We start from the raw sequence: 27,396 nt of genomic DNA on the forward strand, positions 1-27,396 counted from the left end.
GTCAGAAGGCAGAGATTAGTTATTGATATATTGGCTGGAAACTGGCTGCAGCTGTAAAATTTTGTTACAATGTGAAAAATGGTCTTTTTAACATGACACCTCAATGCCAACTTATAGTCGCCTGTGGTGGTGAACTGTCCAGTGAACAAAAAAGTTGCCTGTGGTGGTGAAAGAGTTAAATGTTTGGACACTAGATTAAAAAAAAAAAAAAAAAACTTTTACAGTGGCCTTCACAGAACTCCTTTATCAAAATGAAAAAGAAACACAATTAGTAGATCATTTGAAGCAAAAAAAACAAAACAAAAAGAGGACGAAGATAAGAACAGTCTTACTGGTACAGGACTGGATTCTGTATTGGAAAGAAGAAAACAATGACTAGGAGGCAGACCCCCCAAAATGGAATACGGCTGCCTACCTGGCAGGGTCAAAATGGCCAAACATGTAAAAAGCCTGCTCTTACTTAGTGATATGAGTGAACATGCTGAGTTGCAGTCCACAAATGAATAAAACAACAAAAACATAACAGAATAAAGGTCTTGGGGAGGGGAGAGGGAACAGAAGACAACTTCAAAATTACATGAATCCCATTTTGTCATTTTGTGCACACACACACACACACATATACATACACACCTCCTCCCCCTCCCCCCCCCCACACACACAAAGAAAAGAAAATTTGTTTCCTAAAATCACATTCATCTGACATTCCTTCCAATGCACCTCACCCCCACACCCCCACACCCCTCCCCAAGTGCAGTCACTCAGTCAAGATCTCATCCTGACACTGTGCCAAAACAAGAGAGTCACTCTGTGATGGACAACGTTCACACGTTCACACTTCGCAAAACCGCCGGCAAGTGAATCGTCAGCCACGCGTGACAGCCCCTACTACCGCTGCTGCTGCTGGTGACGACTACAGCAGTCACCAAGATCACAGCCTGCTGTCCACGTCCGCAGAGAGCCACAGACATCGTCAGAGTCACCGTGACTCTCCACTGCAGCCAACTCCACGGCATCAGTGTGTCACATCAACATAAAAAAATTAAAAAATAAAAAAAACAAGAAAAGAAAGACGCAGCAAACACATGTACATACGTTTAAAAAAAGGTGCACGCACGCTCACGCATCGCACATACACACGCACATACAAGTTTAAAAAAACAAAAACATGCTTAATAATTTTATGTCTGACAACAACTTTTGTTTCTTTCTACAAAAAACCAACTTTTTCATCTGTTTACAATGTACATACCATTTGCGGTGACCTGGAAACATCCAACCCAAAAAAGGGTATCACCTCTAATGTATGCTTCACACTATCGGCAGTGTCAACAACAACAACAAAGTGATGAACAAAGAAAAAAAAAACACAGGTGACCTTAGAAAAGTGTACGACTGATAAACTACACAATTTACAAAACACAAAACCATACCAGGACTTAACAGAATAGAGAGTTCAAAGATCTTCGGGTGATGCGCACGCACCTGTGCAAACTATACAAACATCACAAAGTGAAACAAACGTCTGAGACCATGTTTTCCTTCCAGTGTTCACCTGGATTTTTTTTAAATAAAAAATCATAGAAAAAAAACAAAAAAACTGCAGGGACATCATCAAGTGATGCTCGGAACCCCCCCCCAAAACATGAAATACACCATAAAAAGCAGAAGAAAGGTCAAAACGTTGAACTGAAAACCTCAACGCAGCCTGAAAACGCCGCTTTTTGCTTCGAGACAAGGGAGAGAATGAAAGAAGGGAGATAAACTCCAGGGCAAAAGTAGTGCTTGCTGTGCTTGCCCTTTTATTGCTGGAGTCCGACACGCACAACACACCAGACAGACAGAAAAGTTTTACACACACACACACACACACACACACACACACACACACAGGGACAAGGTGACAGAGACACATAACAAAGGAAAGACAGCTAGAGAGAAAGTGAGAGAACAAGACTGAGAGGAAACCTAAGGGGACGGAAAGTGAGACGAAAAAAAAAAAAAAAAAATAAAATAAAGAGAACCAGTTCTCACAGCCAGGTGTTGAAAGGAACAGTGAGCACACAGCACAGAGAACAGCGACACACACACACACACACACACACACACACACACACAGAGAGCAGTGATGGAAACGGCACACAGGGAGCAGCCACACACAAATGACACACACAAAAAGAACAACACAAAAACGACATATGGAAAACAGTGACACACAAAACACATGGGAGAACAGCGGCACACACCGAACAGTGACACACACACAGAACAGTGACACACACAGAACAGCACGAAAAGAACAGCAACACAAAAACGACACACAGAAAACAGTGACACACACAACAACACATGGAGAACAGCAACATACAGAGAACAGCGACACACAGATAACAGTAACACACACAAAACAACAGAGAACAGCCACACATAGAGAACAGTCACACACAAACAACACAAGGAGAACAGCGACAGATACAGAACACTGACGCAAAACAACACACAGAGAACAGCGACACACAGATAACAGTCACACACAAAACAACACAAGGAGAACAGCGACAGATACAGAACACCGACGCAAAACAACACACAGGGAACAGTGACACACATAATGACGCATGGAAAACAGCAACACACAAACAACACATAGAAAACTGACACAAACAATACATGGACAACAGCGATGCACAAATAACACACAGATAACAGCAACACACAAACAACACACGGAGAACAGTGACACAAATGACACACGAAAAAAAAAAGCAATGCTCAAATAACACATAGAGAACAGCAACATACAAACAACACATTGAGAACAGCAACACACAAACAACATACGGAAAACAGTGACACACAAACAACACATGAAAAACAGTGACACACAGAACAGTGACACACACAGAACAGTGACACACAAACAACACATGAAAAACAGTGACACAAAGAGAACAGCGACACACAAATAACATACAGGGAGAACAGCAATGCACGCAACACATGGAGAACAGCAACACACAAACAACACGCACAGCAAAACCATGACACACAAGCGACACACAGAGAACAGCCACACACGAACAAACAACACATGGAAAACGGCGACACAAACACAGAGAAGAGAACACACACACAAACACACACACACACATGAAACGACACAGCCCTCATCACTGTGGCGGCGCCGCGTTGGGCAAGGGGCCCTTCAGGGGATTGAACTCCGTGTACTTGTCCAGCCCTTCCGTCTCCACAATGATCTTGATGAACATGGTGTTGTCCTTCAGGTAGCCGTACTGCGGGTTGGTCAGCTTGGCCAGCGGGATGAACACGGGACACCCGCTGGCAATGTTCATCTCCGAGGTGGGCCGCTTGAACGAGGAGCTGGTGGGGTCCGGGCGGAAGGCGTCGATGACGTGCTCGCGGTACTTCTGGTCGATGAGCATCAACGTCACCTTCTGCTGGAAGGGCCAGGGCAGCAGGCTGTCGTAGTGGCCCCGCATCAACACGAAGAACAGCGAGAGGTGCGAGTTCTTGCCCATGCCGTCCCCGTTGGGGTAGATGCGGGCACACATCTTGTAGCCCACCATGCCTGTGTAGAAGGCCGGCGAGTAGATGCTGGTCATCTTGCCGCTGACCGCATCACGCCGCTTGCGGTCAAAGTCCGAGATCTTCCACAGGAGGGTGCCGTCAAATCGGGCGAACTCCATGGCCTGCATGCGCACCTCGTGCTCGGCAATGGTGGCGTCCTTCATGGCCAGGGTGCGCTCCAGGGCCCGCACCTGCCCTGTCAGCCCCTCCACCTGCGTCACCAGCTGCTGCGTGCGCAGGCGGTCCGCGTGGGCCCGGCTCTCCATCTGCTCCAACGAGCGCAGGAGCTGCTCCACCTCGCGGTGAAGCACCGGCATCACCTGCACACAGGTAACCGCTACCGTTTGCCTGTCGTCAGTGGGCATCATCCTAATCCTTCATCATCAAAAAAAAAAATAATAATTTTAAAAAATTTAAATGGCTTCACCTGCACACAGGTCGCCACCACCATTTGCTTGTCAACAGTGGGGCAATGAATCCAATCAAATCATTGTTCTCGTCCTTCATCATCAAAATTTTTTTTTTTTTTTTTTAATGGCTTCACATGCACACAAATCACCACCGTTCCTTGTTATTGTCAGTGGGGCACTGTATCCAGTCAAAATCATCCTTGTCCTTCATCATTAATGAAAAAAAAATTTTTTTCTGATGGTTTTACCTGCACACTGTCACCACCATTTGCTTGTCTTCAGTGATGCACTGAATCAAATCAAATCATCATCCTTGTCCTTCAAATAAATTTTTTTTAAAATCTAAATGGCATCACCTGCACACACCGCACAGGTCACCACCATTTGTCAGTGAGTAACACCGAATCCAATCAAATCATCATCCTCATCCTTCAAATAAAAAAAAAAAAAAAAAAAAAAAAAAAAAAAAATTAATACTTTATTTGGCTTCACCTACATACAAGTCACCAACATTTTCTTGTTGTCAGTGGGGAACTGTATCTAATATCATCCTAATCCTCCATCATTATTTTTTTTTTCTTAATGGCTTCAGCTGCACACACCACACAAATCGCCATCACTGCTTGTTGTCAGAGGGGAACTGAATCATATCATCATCCTTATTCTTCATCATTAATTTATTTTATTTTATTTTTTCAATGACTTCAGCTGCACACACCCCACAGGTCGCCACCATTCCTTGTTTCTGTCAGTAAGCATTGAATCAGATCAGATCATTAGCCTAATCCTTCATCATTTTTATTTATTATTATTATTTTTTAATTTTTTAAAATTTAATTCAATTTTATTTTATTTTTATTTTCATTTCTTACTTCATTTATTTTATTTTATTTTTATTTTCATTTCTTTTTTTTTTTTCTCAAGGCCTGTCGTTGGATTACTCTGCTGGTCAGGCATCTGCTTGGCAGATGTGGTGTAGCATATATGGATTTGACCGAACGCAGTGATGCCTCCTTGAGCTACTGATACTGATACTGATAATATAGAAAATAATTTTTTTTAAATGGCATCAGCAGCACACACTTCACAGGTCACCACCATTATCTTGTCATCAGTGAGGCACTATCCAATCAAATCATCATTCAAATTTTTTCTTTTTTTTTTCTTTCTTTTTTTGTTTCTTGTTCAATGGCTTCACCTATGCACACACAGTTACCACTACTCGTCAAAGGACAACGAGTCAAGTCAAATCAAATCATGCTGTTTATTACAGCCCAGCAGTCCATACAAAGGGGCCTTCAGGAACTGACACCCAGTATCTGTAGACCTGTACATTTCAGAGTAAGTCTTCAATGAGGTACCAGTGAAGTGTTTGTGCCAGTGGAGGCCAGAAGCCTTATAGACTGGTGATAAGCTTTCGGTTTCTTTTTTCTTCTTCAAAGTTTGGAGCTTTGGGAGCGTGGCATATAGGAAATTTTCTATCTAAAATTACGTTTAAATAACATACTTACCGTGACCCAACTAGTGCAGACTCCGGCAGGGGTCTGACATTCCTGTCCTGTGCAAACTATCCGCCCATGCGGAGCAGACGAAACTACGGCCGATAACCTCCCAGAAGTAGGTAACCTCCCCTTTGTCCCACTGGTTATCGCCCTCTTTTGACGGCAATATGCCATCACCAGCGCAGCAAGCAGGAAGAACAGGAAGCGGGGAGGACGGGAGGGTCTTAAATTTGGGTCACGGTAAGTATGTTATTTAAACGTAATTTTAGATAGAAAATTTCCTTTTAATTACACATACTTAACCGTGACCCAACTAGTGCAGAATAGCACGACAAGGTGGAGGGCTCGCCTGTTCTACTGTCTGTGAGCTGTGATGGTCTGTTGTGCAGCTACCACAGAAGCGATGGCTCTTGCGCCATCAACCCGCAGGCGTGCGACATCTCTCTGGTAGAAGTCGATGAGCCATTATCCCTTAGGCGATAGGTGTCCCTCAAGTAGAATTTGACGAAAGTAGAGTGTACTGTGTCGCCTAAGGACATTAGTGCGGGTAAAGAAGACAGAGGTCCACAGCTGTATTGTGGGGGAGGTCTGTGGACCACAGCTGAGCAGATGAGCGCGGATGAGCGTCAATGCAAGGAGGTGCGCATGTGGTTTGATCTGATGATTCCACAACAGATGTGGGCCGATAGTGGAAGTGGTTTTTGTGTTTGAAGGAAACTGTGGCACGAGACAGAGGTAGGTCACCGTGTTGGGCCTGCCTCAGGCATGACAGCCGGATCTGTGGAGCTCCTCCATGCGAGTTGACAGGCGATGGGCACTCCCCCGCCCCTGGCCCCCCCCCCCCCCCTTTTTTGACGTTGTCAAAAAATGACAGCACTGGTATGTTGCCTATGCATAGGATGGCAGACATTTGGCAACAAAAGACTTGATGTCCCTGGTGTCTCTGGGACAGGGTTGTGTAATTGCCCAGGTAGGTACCATCACGAAGGGGCATACGGAAGGCTTGGTGGCTTCTCTGCCTGAGTGTGGCCTGTTGGAGTAACCTGCAGAAGGTTGTCCGCAGTCAATGGCTGGGTTGGATCAGGCTGTGGAAGTGCATTTCATGTGCCCACAGGTCACTGAGTATCATTCAGTGATGGAATTCCCAAATGGAAGAGGGTTTCCATGGGGAAAATTTTTGCTGAAGGTTTTTTAGTGAGAAAGGGGACCGGATCCATGACAGGCCTCTGGCTGTGTGTGGTGCGCACTGAGTCTGGGATGGAGCGGGGCGGGGCAGGGAGGTAAGTGGCTCAAGATGTGTTGTACTAGAAGTCATCAGAGGAGGTGGCGGAGGTCTGGAGTCGACCGGAGGGAGCGGAGGAAGTGGAGAAGGCGGCGGGTTGGCGTTGTTTAGAGGGCCAGGAGTAGAGGGCCCAGAGTGTCAGCGAATCGATTGCGATCGCGCTTTAATTTTAGCACGATTCCCCAATCGAGCTACATAATTATGTGACCTGGTTGGAGACATAATTTGACCACAAACAAGAACGCCAGAGAATCGACAGACAGACAGAAAATACGAAAAAACTTAGCCGTATGAAGAGCACAGGTACAGGAGTCATGATGGCTGCCGGAAAAAGAGGGCGATAACCAGCGGGACAAAGGGGAGGTTACCTACTTCCGGGAGGTTATCGGCCGTAGTTTCGTCTGCTCCGCATGGGCGGATAGTTTGCACAGGACAGGAATGTCAGACCCCTGCCGGAGTCTGCACTAGTTGGGTCACGGTTAAGTATGTGTAATTAAAACAAGGTTTACAAGGTCTTTTTTTTTCAAACTTGGGGGTGAGCTTTTACAAAGATTTTTTTTTAATGAATTAGACAGTACTGTTTTTTTCAAAGTTGGAGGGGGGCTGGGGGGGTGTGTGTGCGTTTACAACATAACTGGACATGTTTACAAGGTAGTTCAAAGTACTCTCACCCGTGCACACACACACACACACACAAAAAAAACTCACACACACACATAAACACACACATAAACACACACAAAAAAAACCCACACAAAACACCCTCTCCAACCCCCTCTCCCTCCTGACCTGATCCATCATGTTGACCCTGTCCACAGTGTCCGTGACCTGCTGCCGGAGGAGGTCGCCTTGCGACAGCTCCTCAATCTGCCGCGACAGCTCCGTCGTCTTCTGCTCCAGCCCGTTGATGGCCGTGACAATGCTGTCCAGGCTCCCCGGCGCCGCCTGGGTGACCGGCATCGACTGCAGCCGCTGCTCCAGCTGCAGGGTCTGGTCCATCAGCCAGGCCGTGTGCTCCGCCAGGCCCAGCGTCAGGTGCTGGTGGAACGTGTCCATCGTCAGCTGTGCACAACACACACACACACACACAAAGGGGGAGGTAATAATGATGTACGCGCATGCACGCACACACACACTCAAAGAGATTCAAGATTCACTCAAATTCACACACCTCAGTGACACACATGGGGCAGGTAATCACACACACACACACACACACACACACACACACACACACACACACACACACACACACACACACACACACACAGAGGTAATCAAGATTCACCAAAATTCACATGTCAGCTGCACCACAAGGGAGAGGTAATCATTGCACACACAGATTCAACCATATTCACATGTCAGCTACACAATACAGAGATTCAAGATTCACTAAATTTCACATGTCAGCTACACAATGGGGAGGTAATGTTGTGCACAGAGATTCAACATTCACTAAAAATTCTCATGTCAGCTACTCACAAGTGGGGGAGCAATAATGAAGTGCATGCACATGTTCAAGATTCGCCAAAAGTCACACGTCAGCTACACAGGGGGGAAGGTAATAATGGCACAAGAGACCCAAGATTCACCAAAAGTCACACGTCAGCTGCACCACACGGGGAAGGTAATCATGTGCACACACACAGATTCACCCAAATTCACATATCAGCTACAGAATGGGGAGGTAATAATGCTCACGCATTCATGATTCACTCCAATTCACACGTCAACTGCACAATAAGGAGGGTCATAAAGTACACACAAAGATTCAAGATTCACCAAAATTCATACATCAGCTACATAAGGTGGAGGTAATAATGCACAGATTCAAGATTCACCAAAACTCACATGTTGGCTGCAACAGGGGGAGGTATGATGGCACAGAGATTCAAGATTCACCAAAATTCGCACATCAGCTACACAAGGTGGGAGATAATAATGTGCACAGAAATTCAGGGTTCACCAAAATGTACACACACCTCCCCCCCCACCCCCACACCCCCGCCCACCAACCCCCAACCATACACACACATGGAAAAAGATCAGGCACAAGTACAGTCATACCCATTCACATAAACCTAGGACATGCCTCTGATGTTGATCCTTCTGTCAATTTTTCACCATTGTATAAACAAACAAAAAACGAGAGGCAAGGCCTTCAAGACTCACTTGTGGCAAATTAAGTCCCCTACCATTAATTACAGAGGAATTTCCCTTTTTTACTATCTGCACCAAAACGTTTGCAAAATAAATAAAACTTCCATACTTAGCAAAAGAAGTTCCTGTTTGAACAAAAAATGATAATAATGACTGCTCTTGTTGTTGTGTCAGAATATCAGATCAAAGTGCCAAGTTCAGAGAATACAAAAAATATAAATATAACAGTAAATGCAGTTTGCATATAATTAAGCTTCATTTTTTTATTTTTTTGTGCCCATCCCAGAGGTGCAATATTGTTTTAAACAAGATGACTGGAAAGAACTGAATTTTTCTTATTTTTATGCCTAATTTGGTGTCAACTGACAAAGTATTTGCAGAGAAAATGTCAATGTTAAAGTTTACCACGGACACACAGACACACACACACACACACAACCGAACACCGGGTTAAAACATAGACTCACTTTGTTTACACAAGTGAGTCAACAAAACAAAACAACTTATCATAAGCGTAATGACACAAACTTATGCATAATAACAGGCATGAAAAATGTAAGGATGCTAATGGGCAACTCACACATACTAGGTACCCTCCTCCCCCCAAAAAAATCACCACAGTAAGAATCACCAATCAGCAAGCCCAGAAAAAAAAAAAATTCAAGGCTTTCTAGAAAAAGAAAAAAAAAAAAGGTAAACGAACCAGCACGACAGAAAACAAGGAAGGAAGAGAGGACAGAAAGGAAAGGCCAGAAGCAAAGAGAGCGACAGAAAAGAGGAAATTCCTTTCTATCACAAAATTTCCAGGTGGGAATACCATTTATACCAAGAGCCCCTGACATCCTAAAGGTTTTTTGGGTTTTTTTTAACAAGCCAAACGATTTGCAAAACTGCTGATACAACAATCAGACTTGTTTCCCGATCAACAATCGGCACGGAATCTCACATGCATAATGACATAAATTAGTTAATGCAAAGCAATTTACAGTTGAAAGCATTTTTGTTTTTTGGATGGGGGTTGGGGGGGGGTGGAATCTAACACAAACTGAACACACTGTTAGCACAATCAGTACAGAATCAGTTGAGTTATTAACAAAGCTGAACATAACCAAACACATGGACACACTGCAGACACAACAAAATAAGGATGGACAGCACTGTCCAGTCATCCCTGATGACGAACATGTCTGATTTCCCTTTTACAGAAAGAAAAAAAAACAACAAACAAACAAATAACCCAAAATCAACAACACATTATATTAGCTCCTTCTGTTTCATTCAACAACTGCAGCTCCCAGATTCACTCACTGACCCAAAGTAGGCCTTATCAATGTAAACCATTTTCACCAAACCATCTAAGCAGTGCCCTCCCACTCCAGAAATGATGCTTTAACTCACTCTGGACGATGGAACGCTATAGTGTTCCTGACGTAAGGTAGCGTTCCGGACAACAGAACGCTATAGTGGTTTTGACAATTAAAATTTTTTCCAAGTTTTCCTCATGGGGTAGCATAACAATCGCAGATGCGAATGTGTCAAGGGTCGAATGGAAAGTTTCTTCGTGAGATTCCATAACAACACACTCCACAGTGAGCCAGCAAGTTCAGGACCCCACACAAGCTAATCTGCATACTCATCGAAAATGGCGTCGCAGGCGATACAAGTGGAAATTTTTTAAGCAAACCAGTTCACGACAGCAGCTTTTACCACTGCTAAAGTGATTGAAATGCTCCAAACTGAAGGTTTCGACATCGACGAGTATGATGAAGACGTTGAATAAAGTATCTGCAGTGAAGAAAGCTACCAGCAAGAAGTTACTGACAGTGACTCAGCTTCTGAGAGCAGTGAAGAGGGAGGAGGGTGGGCATTCACACGACACGAGGAGAGGGGTCAGTGGGTCAAGTACAGCGAGGTTCATTCAGTTACTTTATGTTTTTGTATTTTTTTGTGATTTTTTTCCTAACCCTAACATATAGGTCGTCTGTAGGGAAAAGCAAGGGAGAAAACTATTCGTCCGGAGTGAGTTAAGCATGGACAGGAATATGACTTGGCTGCTGGGATGTGTAACGTGAACAGCAACTGTGACCTAGCTATCCACATCTATATTTTTTTTTTACATAATCATAACAACAGGTAGCTATGATACACTCTACCTCCCTGGCACAAAGATCCAGAGAACTAACATTGACAATCAACAATCAGTACGGGGAAGAAATGATTACAAAAGTAAATAGCAAAGGGCACTGTATTCAAAGACTTAAAATCAAGAGAAAAGGAATGGATCAATGACACAATACATACACACACACATGTGCATGCACGCTCTCACACACACATACACATAAACACTCACACCCACACACATACATACGTACACACAAACACACATGAGCACGCACGCACACACATACACACACATTCACACACCCTTTCAAACACACACACACACATTCACACACCATACACACACACATACATGCTCACAATCAAACACACACATACACATACACACACTACAAGCCAACATCCAGACATAGATAATGAAAGCAAATTGGTATAGACACGTTATCAGGTAATATTTTGAATGATTTTTTAAGCACTGTATCCTTTGAGAAAAATAAATAAAGAAGTAAAACATGAAGGAGACACGCACACGACATATATGCACAAGGAAACAAGAAATGTTGTTTTCTTACAGGATCAGTGCATCCCATGGGGCAATGAATCACACGCTTGGGACACTCTCTCTCTTTGTGTTCCTTCATCTGGAACGGAAAAAAAAAAAAAAAATCTGCGTGACAGAGCTGAAGATGCAGAATTAAAAAAAGTGGAGAGTAAGGACCCCCCAAACCCCTCAAAAATATATATATATACATACATATAAATGAATAAATACATCAATCTGTGAAGATTTACAATAAAGAAAGCTAAGAAACAGAAGACATTGATGCAGATAGAATTATAAGGAAATATATCCTACTTTTTTTCTTTTTTCTTTTTTCTTAATTGTATTTTTTTGTGCCCTACTTGACCCATTCCCAAGTAAAACTAAGAAATGTCCTAACTGCAGACCAAGTAATCTTCAAGCAGTTCACAGTTAAAGAGGTTTTTAAGCCAGAAAAAACAATCAGTAAAAATTTTGTCTCCAGTTGGTGTGCACGCTGTCCAGTTATCACTGAAGTGTGTGTAAACTGTGAACTGAATAAAAACTCCTTAGTTCATACAATGACAAACGAAACAAAACTGCATGTGTCAAGAGTAAACGGAACAAAGACAGTTAGCTCATACACTGAAAAACAAAACCAAAGAAACAATTAAACAGCATGATTAAAACTGTGATTAGTTTGTGATTAGTTCTGTTTAAAGAAAACAAAACAGCATGTGTAAATTGTAAATTGAACAGACATGGTTAATTTGTACAATGACAAACAAAACAAAACAAACACTCAGACTGAAAGAAGGGCTAGACACACAATTCTTTGGTCTCTTGAAACTTTTCACTCACTGGACCACGGACAATGGCAGTTATCCCTCTTCATTAAAGAGGTTAACAAGACAAACCAGTTTTGGTGCACTAGAACTGAAAGTATGGTTCAAGACAAACCAGCTTTGGTGCACTAAAACTGAAAGCATGGTTCAAGACAAACCAGCTTTGGTGCACTAGAACTGAAAGTATGGTTCAAGACAAACCAGCTTTGGTGCACCAGAACTGAAAGTATGGTTCAAGACAAACCAGCTTTGGTGCACTAGAACTGGAAGTATGGTTCAAGACAAACCAGCTTTGGTGCACTAGAACTGAAAGTATGGTTCAAGACAAACCAGCTTTGGTGCACCAGAACTGAAAGTATGGTTCAAGACAAACCAGCTTTGGTGCACCAGAACTGAAAGTATGGTTCAAGACAAACCAGCTTTGGTGCACTAGAACTGAAAGTACAGTTCAAGACAAACCAGTTTTTCTACACCAGACCTGGAAGTAGGGTTCGAGACAAACCAGCTCTGGTGCACCAGAACTGAGAGTACAATCCAAGACAAACAAGTTTTGATGCACTAGAACTGAAAGCATGATTCAAGATCCAAGTTCCTCATTTCGCAGTCTGTGAGAACATACTCACATCATGAGAGACATGGACAGGTGTTACTGGATAGAATGAGTTTAAGTGCACTGTAAAATTCAAGAATCTGGGGTTAAAAAAAAGAACAGAAAAAAGGTATGCCACCACTTTGGCACTAATGGCAGTCATACTGTTTTTCAGGGTATCAGGCATGCTGGTGAACTGGGTATTTTTTCCATTTCTATAACATTCCAAACAGTATTGCAGCTTACTGTATGCATACATACGTATATCCTCTTTCGTTGCATATACACATTCTCAATTTGGGGATCTTCGGTTTACACCTGTTTCACTCCAACATTTGGGAATGTTTGGTTTACATCTCACTCCAACATTCCAACAGTGAACCAGAGATTTTCTTTCTTTCTTTTTTTGTGAACCAGAGACTTAGAAGTACTTTTAAGTCATAACAGTGGTTATAAGCCATTAACAGTACAGCTGGCCTCTCTACTGTCAAAAGCAACCAAAACAGATTTCTTTTCTCTGCGTTGTGAATGTACAAGCCTATCATCTGGCCCTACTGCCTCCATATTATTCACAGCCAAACAGAAATTTCATGCCAGTGTCCACAAAAGTACTTAGTAATCGCAAAGCCCGAAACCTTTATACTTTTTCATTAACTAACGCAAGATGCTAGTAAACTGGGCTTTTTTTTTTTTTTACATTTCATTAGCATGGCTGAATTAACTTATTTCTCTGATTTTTTTTTTTCAAATATATATCGTATTTCTCATACTTACACATTGGCCAGTTTCAAAGAAAAGCAGGGGAGAAAACTTGCCATACTAAGTGTATCTAACACATGCTTACATCCCCCTGACACTGACTGGGTTCAAACCAACAAAAACTCCAAAGGCATCAGAAACCACTCAAGCTATCATGCCCATCATGTTGAGGGAACATGCTCACCATTCTCTCCACTCCTTCCTAAATAAGCGACTGTGCACATGCACACAGCACACACACTTAGTCTCACACACAACATTCACACACACACACACACACACACACACACACACACTCACACACACACACACACACACAAAGACAAAGCTACAAACAGTTACAAAAGACGCGAAACAAGCACAAAAAAACACTTTACCTTGTAGCGAGGGATGTTGTTCTTTTCGCAGGCCTCGCAGCGCAGGGGGAAGTGGTGGCATTCACCAGAGTGATGCTGGAACCAACAGCTGACATTTCACAAAACACCACTTCAAAGGTTTCAAGGCTGAAGGTCCCTTTAGTGGCCATCAGGGGCAGATAATGGAAATTAACTTCCAAAAATTACGTTTAAGTAACATACTTACCATGACCCACTAGTGCAGACTCCAGCAGGGGTCTGATTCCTGTCCTGTGCAAACTACTATCCGCCTATGCGGAGCAGACGAAACTACGGCCGATAACCTCCCGGAAGTAGGTAACCTCCCCTTTGTCCCGCTGGTTATCGCCCTCTTTTGACGGCAATATGCCGTCACCAGCGCAGCAAGCAGGGAGAACAGGAAGCGGGGAGGACGGGAGGGTCTTAAATTTGGGTCACGGTAAGTATGTTATTTAAACGTAATTTTAGATAGAAAATTTCCTTTTAATTACACATACTTAACCGTGACCCAACTAGTGCAGAATAGCGCGACAAGGTGGAGGGCTCGCCTGTTCTACTGTCTGTGTGCTGTGATGGTCTGTTGTGCAGCTACCACAGAAGCGATGGCTCTTGCGCCATCAACCCGCAGGCGTGCGACATCTCTCTGGTAGAAGTCGATGAGCCATTATCCCTAAGGCGATAGGTGTCCCTCAAGTAGAATTTGACGAAAGTAGAGTGTACTGTGTCGCCTAAGGACATTAGTGCGGGTAAAGAAGACAGAGGTCCACAGCTGTATTGTGGGGGAGGTCTGTGGACCACAGCTGAGCGGATGAGCGTGGATGAGCGTCAATGCAAGGAGGTGCGCATGTGGTTTGATCTGATGATTCCACAACGGATGTGGGCCGATAGTGGAAGTGGTTTTTGTGTTTGAAGGAAACTGTGGCACGAGACAGAGGTAGGTCACCGTGTTGGGCCTGCCTCAGGCATGACAGCCAGATCTGTGGAGCTCCTCCATGCGAGCTGACAGGCGATGGGCACTCTTCCCCCCCTGGCCCCCCCCCTTTTTTTTTTTTGACGTTGTCAAAAAATGACAGCACTGGTATGTTGCCTATGCATAGAATGGCAGACATTTGGCAATAAAAGACTTGATGTCCCTGGTGTCTCTGGGACAGGGTTGTGTAATTGCCCAGGTAGGTACCAACACGAAGGGGCGTACGGAAGGCTTGGTGGCTTCTCTGCCTGAGTGTGGCATGTTGGAGTAACCTGCAGAAAGTTGTCGGCAGACAATGGCTGGCTAAAATTACGTTTAAGTAACATACTTACCATGACCCACTAGTGCAGACTCTGGCAGGGGTCTGATTCCTGTCCTGTGCAAACTACTACCCGCCTATGCAGAGAAAACGAAAGTAGCTACAGCCGATAACTTCCCGAAGTAGGTTACCTCCCCTTCGCATCCCTGACTAGCGCCCTCTTTTTCTGGCAGCCATCTTGACTCCCGCTCCTGTGCTCTGCATACAGCTAAGTTTTTTTTTGTATTTTGTAAAAAAATAATCATAATAAAACAAATGAATAAATAAATATATAAATAGATAAACAAAAACTTCCACAATACTTAACTCCCTCATCAGGACCACAGGGATCTCAAGGTCTGAGGGAGGAGATCTGATGAGGGAGGAGAGGAGATCTGATGAGGGAGGAGAGGAGATCTGATGAGGGAGGAGATCTGATGAGGGAGGAGATCTGGCTGACACCCACTACCCAAGAAGACAAGCACCAAGGGCCTGTGGAAACTCTCCAGAAGATCACAGAGTTCATCTCAAAGACGAAATTTCCAAGCAGCAGACAGCCATCAAGAAGTATACTACCAGTATAAAGAAAACACACACACACACACACAAAGTTTCTCATGTAGAAGAACATAAACAAAAAGAGAAAAAAGGAATCTTAAAATAAAAGACCTATCACAAATACTCTTTCCTTTCAGAAGCAAAACACCTTTTTTTTTTAATAAAAAAAATTGTTTACTAATGTATTCTCTTTTTTCTTCCAACCACACCCACCCACTTTACCATCTCTCTCCCACCATGCCCTCCCCCTGCATGCCCCCCACCACACACACACACACACACACACACCACATCAGCCCGTTAAAAACTCAAAAGCCCCAACTGTCCCAGTTTAGTACAGATCACCTACCTCCTTGGACGAGGCGAAAATTTCGCTGAGGCAGTGCTCGCACCGCACTTTGCGCTGCGGACACTCCAGCTCTTGATGCTGCTCCATCAATGCTCGTGACACCCCCGTGCCGCAGGCAGGGCATGGCTGAGGCCTGTGGGGGCAGTTCTTCTCGTGCTGCGTCTGTAGTAGGAGGACAGGGGGGGGTTCGTAACCAGATTAAATCATGTTTGTTTAAATTGCTCAGCTGACCTGTAAGGGGTCATTTCAAGGCTGACCTCATGTCAGTTCTAAAAAAAACAAAAAACAAAGTCAGTTCTCCAAAAAACAAACAGTCAAAGAGAACCTAAAACAAAGTCAAACTAAAATAGCATTAAATCAAACTGGCACTTAACTAAGGACACAAACTTTTCAAAACTTTTTACAAGCCAGTTCGACCTATTTTTTTCCCAAGTCAAATCAATACCAAAACTTGCTAAAACATCACACAAAGAACAAATGCTTGTGTGTATATTCAATCCATATGTTGTTGAATTTGCAATGGCCCCCCCATTTTGATTTGTTTGAATCTTCAAACCACGATCCAGGTTTGCAATAAAGGTTAGTTTACAAATGCACAGGGAGAAAGTAAAAGGGAAATAATTCTCAATATATTCACCCAAAAAACGAAAAGTACACGACTATAAACGTAATTTGTAAGAACCATGTTTGATTTCAACATCAGGTTTTTATTTTTATTTTTCCTCTCTAAAAATCATCGCAAAGATGTTTTAATGCTTTTTTTTAACTTTTATTTTTAAAGGAATAACATCAATTTCACAAACTTTTTTTTTAGAGAATTCTTACAGACCTTTAAGTCCTTACGAAAGGGTACTTGAGTTTTTCTAAACTTTTCCAAACCTTTACTGACTGTGTGAACCCTGTAAGAGGCCAGCCACCACATAATTATTTCCTGTTCATGCATTTAAGAGACTTTTTTTTTCTCCTTTTCCCCCTTGCAGACTGTCCTTGTGCTGTGTATGAAGGAAGCCAACATCCAGCATCATCAGTCAGGCTCTGACCTGGATCCCGCCAGGGGAAAAGAAAGAGGGGGCAGCCCAGAAACAGCTGAGGGCAAGACACCGAGGTGGAGCTGAAGAGACAGGAGGTTAACGGGGGGCTGATGCACAAAGGGCAGCCCTAAGTCGAATTCGACAGAGAAGAGTTGTTCATGGCCTTGCCGTAATGAAGTAGGTCAACAGATGTGCAGGCCTGCTGCTGACTGAACATTCCTCGTGTGTATATTTGTATTTGTATTTCTTTTTATCACAACAGATTTCTCTGTGTGAAATTCGGGCTGCTCTCCCCAGGGAGAGCGCGTCGCTATACTACAGCGCCACCCTTTTTTTTTTTGTATTTTTTCCTGCGTGCAGTTTTATTTGTTTTTCCTGTCGAAGTGGATTTTTCTACAGAATTTTGCCAGGAACAACCCTTTTGTTGCCGTGGGTTCTTTTACGTGCGCTAAGTGCATGCTGCACACGGGACCTCGGTTTATCGTCTCATCCGAATGACAAGCATCCAGACCACCACTCAAGGTCTCGTGGAGGGGGAGAAAAATATCGGCGGCTGAGTCACGATTCGAACCAGCACGCTCAGATTCTCTCTCGCTTCCTAGGCGGACGCGTTACCTCTAGGCCACCACACCACTCCATGCATGCAAAACGTTAAACATACATGTTAAAGATGACCTTCTCCATGACATGGAAACAAGAACATATCCACCATGCACACCTGCAAAAAAGACAGTATGGCTGCCTACACAAAAACAGTCATACACGCAAAAGCCTACTCATACATGAGTGAACACAGGACTGGGAGATGCAGCCTGCTCACACAGAAAGAAAAAAAACGTACCTCATAATCTCTGAAGATCCCTGTCCAAGTACAGTAAGGGTGGACGCACTTGGTTGGCATGCGCGCCATTTCACGCTTCACCGCATTATCAGGAAACATCTGTAAACATAAAAGATAAGGCTTGACCTGCGCACTAATCAATTTGTGTGTGTTTGAGACAGAGACAGAGAGAGAAAGAGAGAGAGAATGTAATTATAAGTATACATGTTTCTGAGTACACATTCAAAGGCCATGTGTGTGTGTATGTGTGTGTGTGTGTGTGTGTGTGTGTGTGTGTGTGTGTGTGTGTGTGTGTGTGTGTGTGTGTGTATGCGTGTGTGCATGCATGTATGTGTGTGTGTGTGTGTGTGTGTGTGTGTATGTGCACACAAAGGCCAACAATATCAAAAGACAGACAATAAAAAATGCATGTCTGAGTGTATATATATATATATGTGTGTGTGTGTGTGTGAGACGCTTCACGCACGCACACTAAAAAAAACAGCACTGGCACAAAACAAAGCCTATGATAAAAACTACACCAAACTAACCATAAACCCTGCCTCCATCTCACCCCCTGGGGGAAGAAAATGGGTGGCACCAGAAAAGCACCTGGACAAACACCTACCTGGTCCTGCGACAGCATGCTGAACTCTGTGTCCGTCATCTGATCTTCCTGACATTCCTGACAGGCCACCGTCTGTCCCTCCCTGTCCACATCACGGCAAAACCATAATAATCATAATGATAATGATAATAATAACAATAATTATACTTATATACTGCTGAGTCTTGTGCAGAGACAAATCAAAGCACTTTCGCACCAGTCATTCACATGCATGCACAACTATAAAACTGGACAAACTGAAGACAAGGAAGAGGCATGGAAGGGAGGTGCAATAGCCGAATGGTTAAAGTGCTGGACTTTCAATATGAGGGTCCTGGGTTCGAATCTCGGTGTACCTTGTGGGTAACGGGTGGAGATTTTTCCGATCTTCCAGGTCAACATATGTGCAGACCTGCTAGTGCCTGAACCCCCTTCGTGTGTACGCGCACGCAGAAGATCAAATACGCACATTAAAGATCCTGTAATCCATGTCAGCGTTCGGTGGGTTATGGAAACAAGAATATACCGACATGCACACCCCCGAAAATGGAGTATGGCTGCCTACATGGCGGGGTAAATAAATTTAAAAAAAAACGGTCATACACGTAAAATGTTACATGTCTGTCTGAGTGTGTATGTGTGTGCGTCTGAAATCTGACTGAATGACACAGGAAACGAATGATGAGCGCCCAGTGGCAGCCGTCAGTCGGCTCTACCCAGGTAGCCAGCCTGTGGTGCAAATGTCCCCGTGTATGTAAAGCGCTTAGAGCTTGGTCTCTGACCGAGGATAGGCACTATATAAGTATCCACATCAATCAATCAATCAATCAGGTTATCTTGAGAAGAGGTGGGTTTTGTGGCCAGACTTGGGCCCGGGTGCTGAGTGCAGAGACCTGACAAAGTGAAAGAGGAAGTTCATTCCAACTGCAAGGTCCAGAGACAGAGAAAGAATGGCGGGCAACAGTGGAGTGTTTGAATCTGGGTATGAGAAAACAGAGTGGATCTGAAGCCGATTGTAGAGAGCGAGATGGAGTGTAGAGGTGAAGGCAGCCACAGAGATAGGAAGGGGCAGGTTTGTGAATACATTAATAACATAATAATGATAATGTGCATTTCTTGTGCTCACCCTGTGGCTCTAAATTCCTTAAAGCAAACAATGTGTCCTGAGTAAGATACAGGGGTATGAAAATTTCCTCTTCTCCCTCAACTTTACAGGGTTTGGGTATTGGAGTCAGTCATCAGTCACTAATGCATGCAAATTTGAAATGACTACATAAATGTGTTAGCCAGTCGGTCACATGACACTGTTTTCAGCATGCAGGTCAGATAAAAGGCCTTCTGAAAGGTGTATCTCTCAAACTCCTGCAAAATAATTGCGAGTGCAGTTTCAAACTATTAAAAACAAACAAAAAAAACCTAATGACTGTTCATATTGTTCCTTTGCTGTTTCATGTCAAGCGGATGAACACTGCAAACAACCAACCTCAAAACATGCACCAAAAACCAGCTATGATACATAAAGCCTTCGTTGCTTGTATCATGCCTTCGTTGCTTGTGTCACTGTTGTGAACTGCATTGCGTGCATGCATGCATGTGTGTGTGTGTGTGAGTGCATGTGTGCACGTGTGACACAGAAAGAGAGAAGACAGAGAGAGCCGATTTCCAGCTGAGAGCATGTGCATCAGTGTTCTTTGCACACTCATCTATACAGGGGTACAAGCTCATTTCAAGTCACACATACACATTTAATACAAAAGAGTGCAACAGACAAACAAATGAATGTGTATACACACTGGGTGGTGGGGCAGGGGGCCCTGGGGATTGCTAAGGAACTGGGAGGGCGGGGGTTGGGGGGGGCGGGGGTAAGAAAGGGATATTTTTCATGACCCATTAATTTTGAAAAACAAACCATTGATTTTGAGATGAACAGGTCAAATGACCCACATTGTGCTGAACTAAACCTAAACTATGACTTTCTGAAGATTCATTGGGGTGCCACACTGAATAACTGCTCGCCAGATATAAACTCGTTCTAAATACTATTTCAAAATGGCATAACATTACTCATAACACAAATACTCTCCCACCTGTCCCTCTTCACATGTACACACACACACACACATATACAAGCATGCATACACGCACAGCTTGATGCACAAACACGAACATAGAAAGCCAGGGAGAGAAGAAGTTTATAGTCTAGTATATTGTTTGAACAAATGCTCAAGATCAGATTTAATAGATCTTAATGGAGAACAGTGTTTGATAACATACAGTCAATGCATGAAATATGCCATTAAATGAAACAGCATTTTTTTCATATCATGAACAAGAACAGATGCATGACTCTTATAGATGATCATCCATTTTCTGCTCTCTTTTATGCCTGAATTAAGCAGGTTTTCAGAAAATTTTATTATGTGAAAACTTCAGGCAGGCAAAATTCATCAACAAGATGAAATGACAGGCATCAATCAGTTTGCAGATATCTTTCTTTCTTTTTTCTTTTTTTTAAGAAAAAGGAAAACATGTAAAACGAATCAAGCAAGCACACAAAATATCTGAGTCACCTTTGACTTTAACTTAAAGAAGAAACAAAAAGAAGAAAAAAGAGCATACCCAAGTAATTCCTGGCAACATATTCGGCAGAAGCGGTGACCACAGTAGCTCTGGAGGGGGTCCCGCAGTATGCGCTTGCAGTGGCTGCAGATGAACTTGTGGTCGAATCCTGAGGAGAAGATTTCCATGGGGTACCCCCCGGTCCCTGGGGGAGGGAGAGAGTTGGTGGGGGTTGTACCCCCACTATCACCGTCTGCCATAGCCCCTCACTGTCTCAGTCTAGACCTCATACATTCTGTTAAGAAAAGCAAAAATCTTGATGATAAATTATATGCAAGTTATGTTAATGCTCATACATGTATATATTATACATTTGCAAAAAAAAAAAAGTATTATAAATTTGTTTACAAAATTTGATTACTGGCATGTATTCTCATTATTTTTGTTTCTTTGTTCTTCTGTTTCAATTCTTATTTCCTAAAGGGAATAAAGTACCACTGTAAGTCGATATGCATGGGTGCATGCATGTACGTGTCAAAGAATGCATGCATGCATCCTTGACTTTCTGTCAAGTTCTTGTTCGCACCAAAGCCAGATATTTTACCAAGTTTGATGAAAAAAATCAGGTACAAAACCTTTCTTCTCTTGTACTTAGTTCACAACACAAATATATGCATGCATGCATGCATGCACACACACACACACACACAGTAATACACACACGGCATGTGCCAAATTTCCTTTTGTGCTGTGTAATCAGTACACGCGTGCACACACACACACACACACAGTAACAAACACACTGCATGTGCCAATTTCCTTTTGTGCTGTGGAATCAGTACATGCGTGCACACACACACACACACAGAGTAACACACACACTGCATGTGCCAAATTTCCTTTTGTGCTGTGTAATCAGTACACGCGTGCACACACACACACACACACACAGTGACACACATACACACAGAGTAACCCTCACACTGCATGTGCCAAATTTTGCTGTGTAATCAGTAATCTGCCTACTGCACTCATGTAACATTTCCTGCCCATGCAGGATTTTTATATCATTTCCTGAACATGCAGAGGAAATCCCAAGTGGGACATACAGATATCCCATCAGTAGAAAGCCATTCATTCAGCCAGTATCTCCAGTAACATAACAGTGAGTAAGCGAATAACTTCAAGAAAGAGGCTGTTTTTCCCTGAAACCATTTTAATTTGATTTGATTTGATTTGATACAGAGACTTTTCCAATGCCTATCCTTGTCTGAGACCAAGCTCTAAGCACTTTACAAACACTGAAACAGGAAGTCATTTGCACAACAGGCTGCCTAAATGGGCAGAGCTGACTGAACGCTGCCTTTGGGCACTCATCTTTCAATTCCTGTGTCATTCAGTCAGCTTCAGTCACACACACACCCACACACACACGTAACATTTTATGTATTGGACTGTTTTTTTTGGTAGCCATACTCTGTATTCATGGATGTGCATGCTGGTATGTTGTCTCCAAAACCCACCAAATGCTGACACTGACATGGATTACTGGATCTTTAATGTGCATATTTGATCTTCTGCATGCGTACAGGGGTTCAGGCACTAGCAAGTCTGCACATACATTGACCTGGGAGATCAGAAAGTTCTCCACCATTGACTCACAAGGTGCACTGAAACCAGACATCAAACTCTGGAAACTCGGGCAAGAATCCAGCACTAGAACCATTCGGCCACTGCATGTGTCAAGTCCACATCAAACTGAAGTGGAAGGAAGATCACACACACACACACACACACACACACACACACACACACACACACACACACACACATCATTCTTGGAATGAGTAAGCCTGACACAGAATGAAGTCTACAAGCTTGTCTAAAGAGGAGCGGGGAGGGGACGAGAGAAACTGGGAAGAGAGGGATGGGAGGGAAGAGGAAGAAGTGTAAGGGGCAAAAGCACGCTCCTAACTCAGGCATCCATGTTACAACAAAAACAACTGATCCAGACCTGCCAGCTTGACAGGCATGAGAGCCAAGCGTTTAGAGCACTGAATTTTCAATCCTGGGGTCCTAGGTTCAAATCCAGGTTGAGTCTGGTGGACTAAGGGTGGAGGTTTTCCTGATCACCAAGGTCAACATATGTGTGGACCTGCTAATGCCTGAACCCTCTCTGTACATGCACAAGCAGAAAATCAAAGATACCATAATCCTTGCTAGTGTTCGGTAGGTTATGGAAGCACAAATATACCCAGCATGCATTCCCATGAAAGCATAGTATGGCTGCACTAAATGGTAAGATAAAAATGGCCATACACATAAAAGCCTACTAATAGTTACCATAAACTATGTATATAAATTACAATATAAGTAAATGTAGGAGTTGCAGCCTGTGAACAAAAAGACTTGTCATTGTCAGCATCTGGATAGAAAATCAAGTAAACTAAATATGGAAGAACATGGAAGGGTATAAACTCAAATTCAGCAGTTTGTAATATATTGCAAATTTGTCTCCATTTCAAAGATAGGGGTTTTTGGGTTGTTGTTGTTGTTTGTTTTTTTTTGTTCCTCGAATCAATAATCAGAAAGTAACATGTTTGGTCAGTGGTAATTGTATATTGGTATGGTTTGGGTATCAGCAGATGATATATATATATATATATATATGTATATATATATATATATATAGAGAGAGAGAGAGAGAGAGAGAGAGAGAGAGAGAGAGAGAGTTTTTCTTGTTTTACAGCCTATGTTGTAACAAGTCCTGCCCTCTGCGCAACCAATACCCCTAAGCTGCCTCACATACCTGTGTCACTCTCACAGCAATGCTTTGGTGTCTAACCTTGTTTAATCCAATCACTTACTATTTTGGCACATGTATACATACAAAGGAAAATCATTTCAACTTTTTTTTTCTCTCTCTCTCTGTTTCATGCATAATGTCAGACATAATGTCATTTTTGGTGTGCAATCCAATGAATTCTGAGGTGTTCTTTCTGCAGTTTCTTCATATCAGTATTGTCAAACATCAAAGACTGTACATTTGCTATGCATGTCCTGACAAGATCCCAATCCATTCTGGAACACTTGTTTCAGAAGCATTACATCCACGCCACTAATTCTAACAGAAGTCATCTGAATAGTACCACACTCGGGTCTGTCTGTCATAGTATCATTACCTGCAGTCAACATGGAATTATTGATGTTAGATCACCTGGAGGTTACACACCAGAAAAGACTCTGCACTGCTAACAACATTCTTAAAACATGTCTGGCAATCTGACATACACCAACCCACAATATGTATGCAGATTCATTCTTTGACTTTATCGAATCAAAATATTTAAATCTGCAATTGAGAAAGCAGGCCACATTACTTGAAATTATGATCTGTTATTTCAGTACAAAACAAAAATCACTACAGGAAAATAACTCTTTAATCCATGAAAATCAACCAAACATACCAGGCAGGTGGGATTATCAATGCTATGTACATGGAAGGGATGAAATGAAAGGGTTAACCAAGTACTCAGTGAATGACAAATGTGTGCCTGACAGGCCAACAGAGATTGAAACTACAGACATACTATATGTATGCACACCATTTCACGAAAACATAAATGCATTAAATGGTACTCATGTAGTTGTACTGTCAGTTTTAAAAGCTCTGGTTTGTTTTTGTTTATGTTTTCTCAAATTTCAACTATAGTCATAGAGTCCTAACAAATGGCTTTTATGCATTAATGCCCAAGCTGTTACTGTCTTAATCTATTATGTACAACTGCTTAAGTTTCTGTTAAACACACACACACACACACACACACACACACACACACAATGAAAGATACCCAGTGACAGTTTCAGGAAAAGAAATGAGAGATCCTGATTGAGAGACTTCATTGTGACTCCCTCCCCTCCACAACCCAAAGAAATAATAAATTCTGCTCAAGACATTGGGTATTGTTGTACTTAATCACAAATAATACATAAATAACAACTAATTACTGATTCTAATACTTTGTTGAGTATGTTTTACAACTGTCTTGTTTCTTGAAATCAACAATATGAATCTTAAGAAATAAATCCAAGCGCTCATTTTATTAAATCACTTTTCTATGAAGTTTTGTACTGATGAACGCAAAAATCGGACTTTATCTAGCACTTACGTAATATACCAGACGCTATTCTATCCTTTCTAATTTTTCGACAAATTCACAAATGAATGACGTAGGGTGGTGTCCACTTCATGAATTGTACGGGGAAGTCCCAGTTTTCTTCTTAATTAGCAAAAGACAAAATATTCACTATTCTTACCTATACCTAACAGAGCAAAATTATTGAAACATAAATGACAAACCTTCATTGTGCCAATATTCACACACAAGCAGCAGAAACCGTGATGATTTTGATGAGAGTCAAAAATTATGATTACAAATGTGTCGGTGACTCAATCGTTCGTTTCAGCAATAACACTGATCCAATTTTTTAAATGAAAATATAAAAACATAAACAGAGATTATATTTTAACAATAGGAAAGAAGGTACGCTATTTTCATTGGTTTTCGCTCGTTTTTTTAACACGGAAATATAACTTTTTTTTTCAACTGGTAACACGCCTGTCTTTGGGTTATCCAAAGTAACAATAATGTAAAATGGCTATCGACTGCTGCCGTAGAAACTATATGTGCAACAACTGTTCTGCTTATTGTCTTTTAGTGCATATTATGGAGTTTCTGAAGAGCACATAATTTATCATTGTCAGATAAAATAACAAAATCAAGACAAAAAATTATATATATCTAAAGTACTTATCTGAGACACCGTAGGTTCTAAGTGCCTACTATAAACAATACTCATACAACAGTACACACGAAATACAACAGTACATGACAATGAGAAAAAACACAACAAGACAACTGAAAATGAAGATAACATCAAATCGGTAAAATAGATCTAAACTGCCGGTTCTATCCTTTTGCCTTTATATGGATATATTCAGTTTTTCAGACGGCATGATCTGAAGATGCTTTTTTTTTTTTTTTTTTTTTTTTTTTTTTTTTTTTGTGCTGTGGGTGGACCTATGAGTGTTTCAGGGCGTTGCCGACAACTTGAGGAAGTTTTTGATTTTTTTTTTTTTTTTTTTTCCTTATTTGCAGGAGAGGCTCATTGGAGGCCTGTCTGTAATTCGTAGATTTCTGCGGTTTCTCCCCTTGAAAACAGCAATGATGTTGTTGTGATGTTTGCTTGCTTCCAGTCTTCTGGGAAGCCGGTCTTGTTGGCGGAAGATCTGTATCAATTTTACATAGACTACAAAAAGGTCTTTGATTCATTCCCCCCACGACAGACTGTTGGCGAAAGTGGGAGCCCATGAATCCGTGCTGGTGAGGGGAGAAGTCTTGAAGCTAGTTATGGCATGAGAAGAGCCAGGAACGGAAACGGAGATGAGTTAATTTCACTGAGCTGATAGTGGTTGAGACGGAGTGAAGTGGAGAGGGGCCTCGGAGTAATAAATGATAATCACCTATCCTTTAGTCAACAGGCTACACCATCAAGGTTTATGCGACATCCAGCTGCCAAAGTTCGAGTTTGCTCCATGAGGAAACACCTTAGAGCTCCAGAAGAACCGCCATAGACTCAATGTGAGAGTGAATTATTTTGCATACCGGATCGCCAATAAGAACAACATCCAAGGCAGTGTACTGACTGCCTTCTATGAACCCCTTCAAAAGCCGACTTGACTACCACTTGAGAGAGAGAGAGAGAGAGAGAGAGAGAGAGAGAGAGACCTGCCCACTCTCAGCTCATCAACATGCCAAGAATAGACAGTCTACATACATTTCACTGTTTAGCATGGTTTCAGGAAGGGCAGATCATACAAAACCCAGCTCATCCTCACCATCGTTGATCCTCAGTGCCAAAGAACTTGATAGAGGAGTTAAAACTGATACCATTCTCCTTGACTTTGCCAAGGCCTTCGACAAAGTTCCCCAGCAACGCCTCCTTCTGAAGCTCTTTCACTACAGTATGGGATCCGTGGCTCCATCTTTC

General features: G+C 42.5%; 1 protein-coding gene across 1 annotated transcript; it reads right to left on the reverse strand.

The window, feature by feature from the left end:
- Positions 1-770: 770 nt before the first annotated feature.
- LOC143276122 (TNF receptor-associated factor 2-like) lies at positions 771-25,836 on the reverse strand. The gene is made up of 9 exons (XM_076580530.1): positions 25,706-25,836; positions 21,406-21,640; positions 18,808-18,889; positions 18,201-18,299; positions 16,329-16,490; positions 14,157-14,231; positions 11,639-11,707; positions 7,572-7,844; positions 771-3,908 (listed from the first exon to the last, which is right to left on the reverse strand). Exons 2-9 carry the CDS (start codon positions 21,603-21,605, stop codon positions 3,171-3,173), a joined length of 1,698 nt encoding a protein of 565 aa, XP_076436645.1. The 5' UTR covers positions 21,606-21,640; positions 25,706-25,836; the 3' UTR covers positions 771-3,170.
- Between the last annotated feature and the right edge of the window lie 1,560 nt (positions 25,837-27,396).

This window comes from Babylonia areolata, chromosome 31, assembly GCF_041734735.1.
Source record: "Babylonia areolata isolate BAREFJ2019XMU chromosome 31, ASM4173473v1, whole genome shotgun sequence".
In the NCBI taxonomy this organism is placed as follows: Eukaryota; Metazoa; Mollusca; class Gastropoda; order Neogastropoda; family Buccinidae; genus Babylonia; species Babylonia areolata.

Bases quoted from the DNA above. Each gene is read 5' to 3' on its own strand.
- LOC143276122 (XM_076580530.1), bottom strand. From the start codon at position 21,605: ATGGCAGACGGTGATAGTGGGGGTACAACCCCCACCAACTCTCTCCCT. The intron at 14,232-16,328 runs GTAGGTGATCTG...TGTTGGTTCCAG, and splicing joins TTTTCGCCTCGTCCAAGGAG to CATCACTCTGGTGAATGCCA. The intron at 11,708-14,156 runs GTAAAGTGTTTT...TTTCCGTTCCAG, and splicing joins ACAACATCCCTCGCTACAAG to ATGAAGGAACACAAAGAGAG.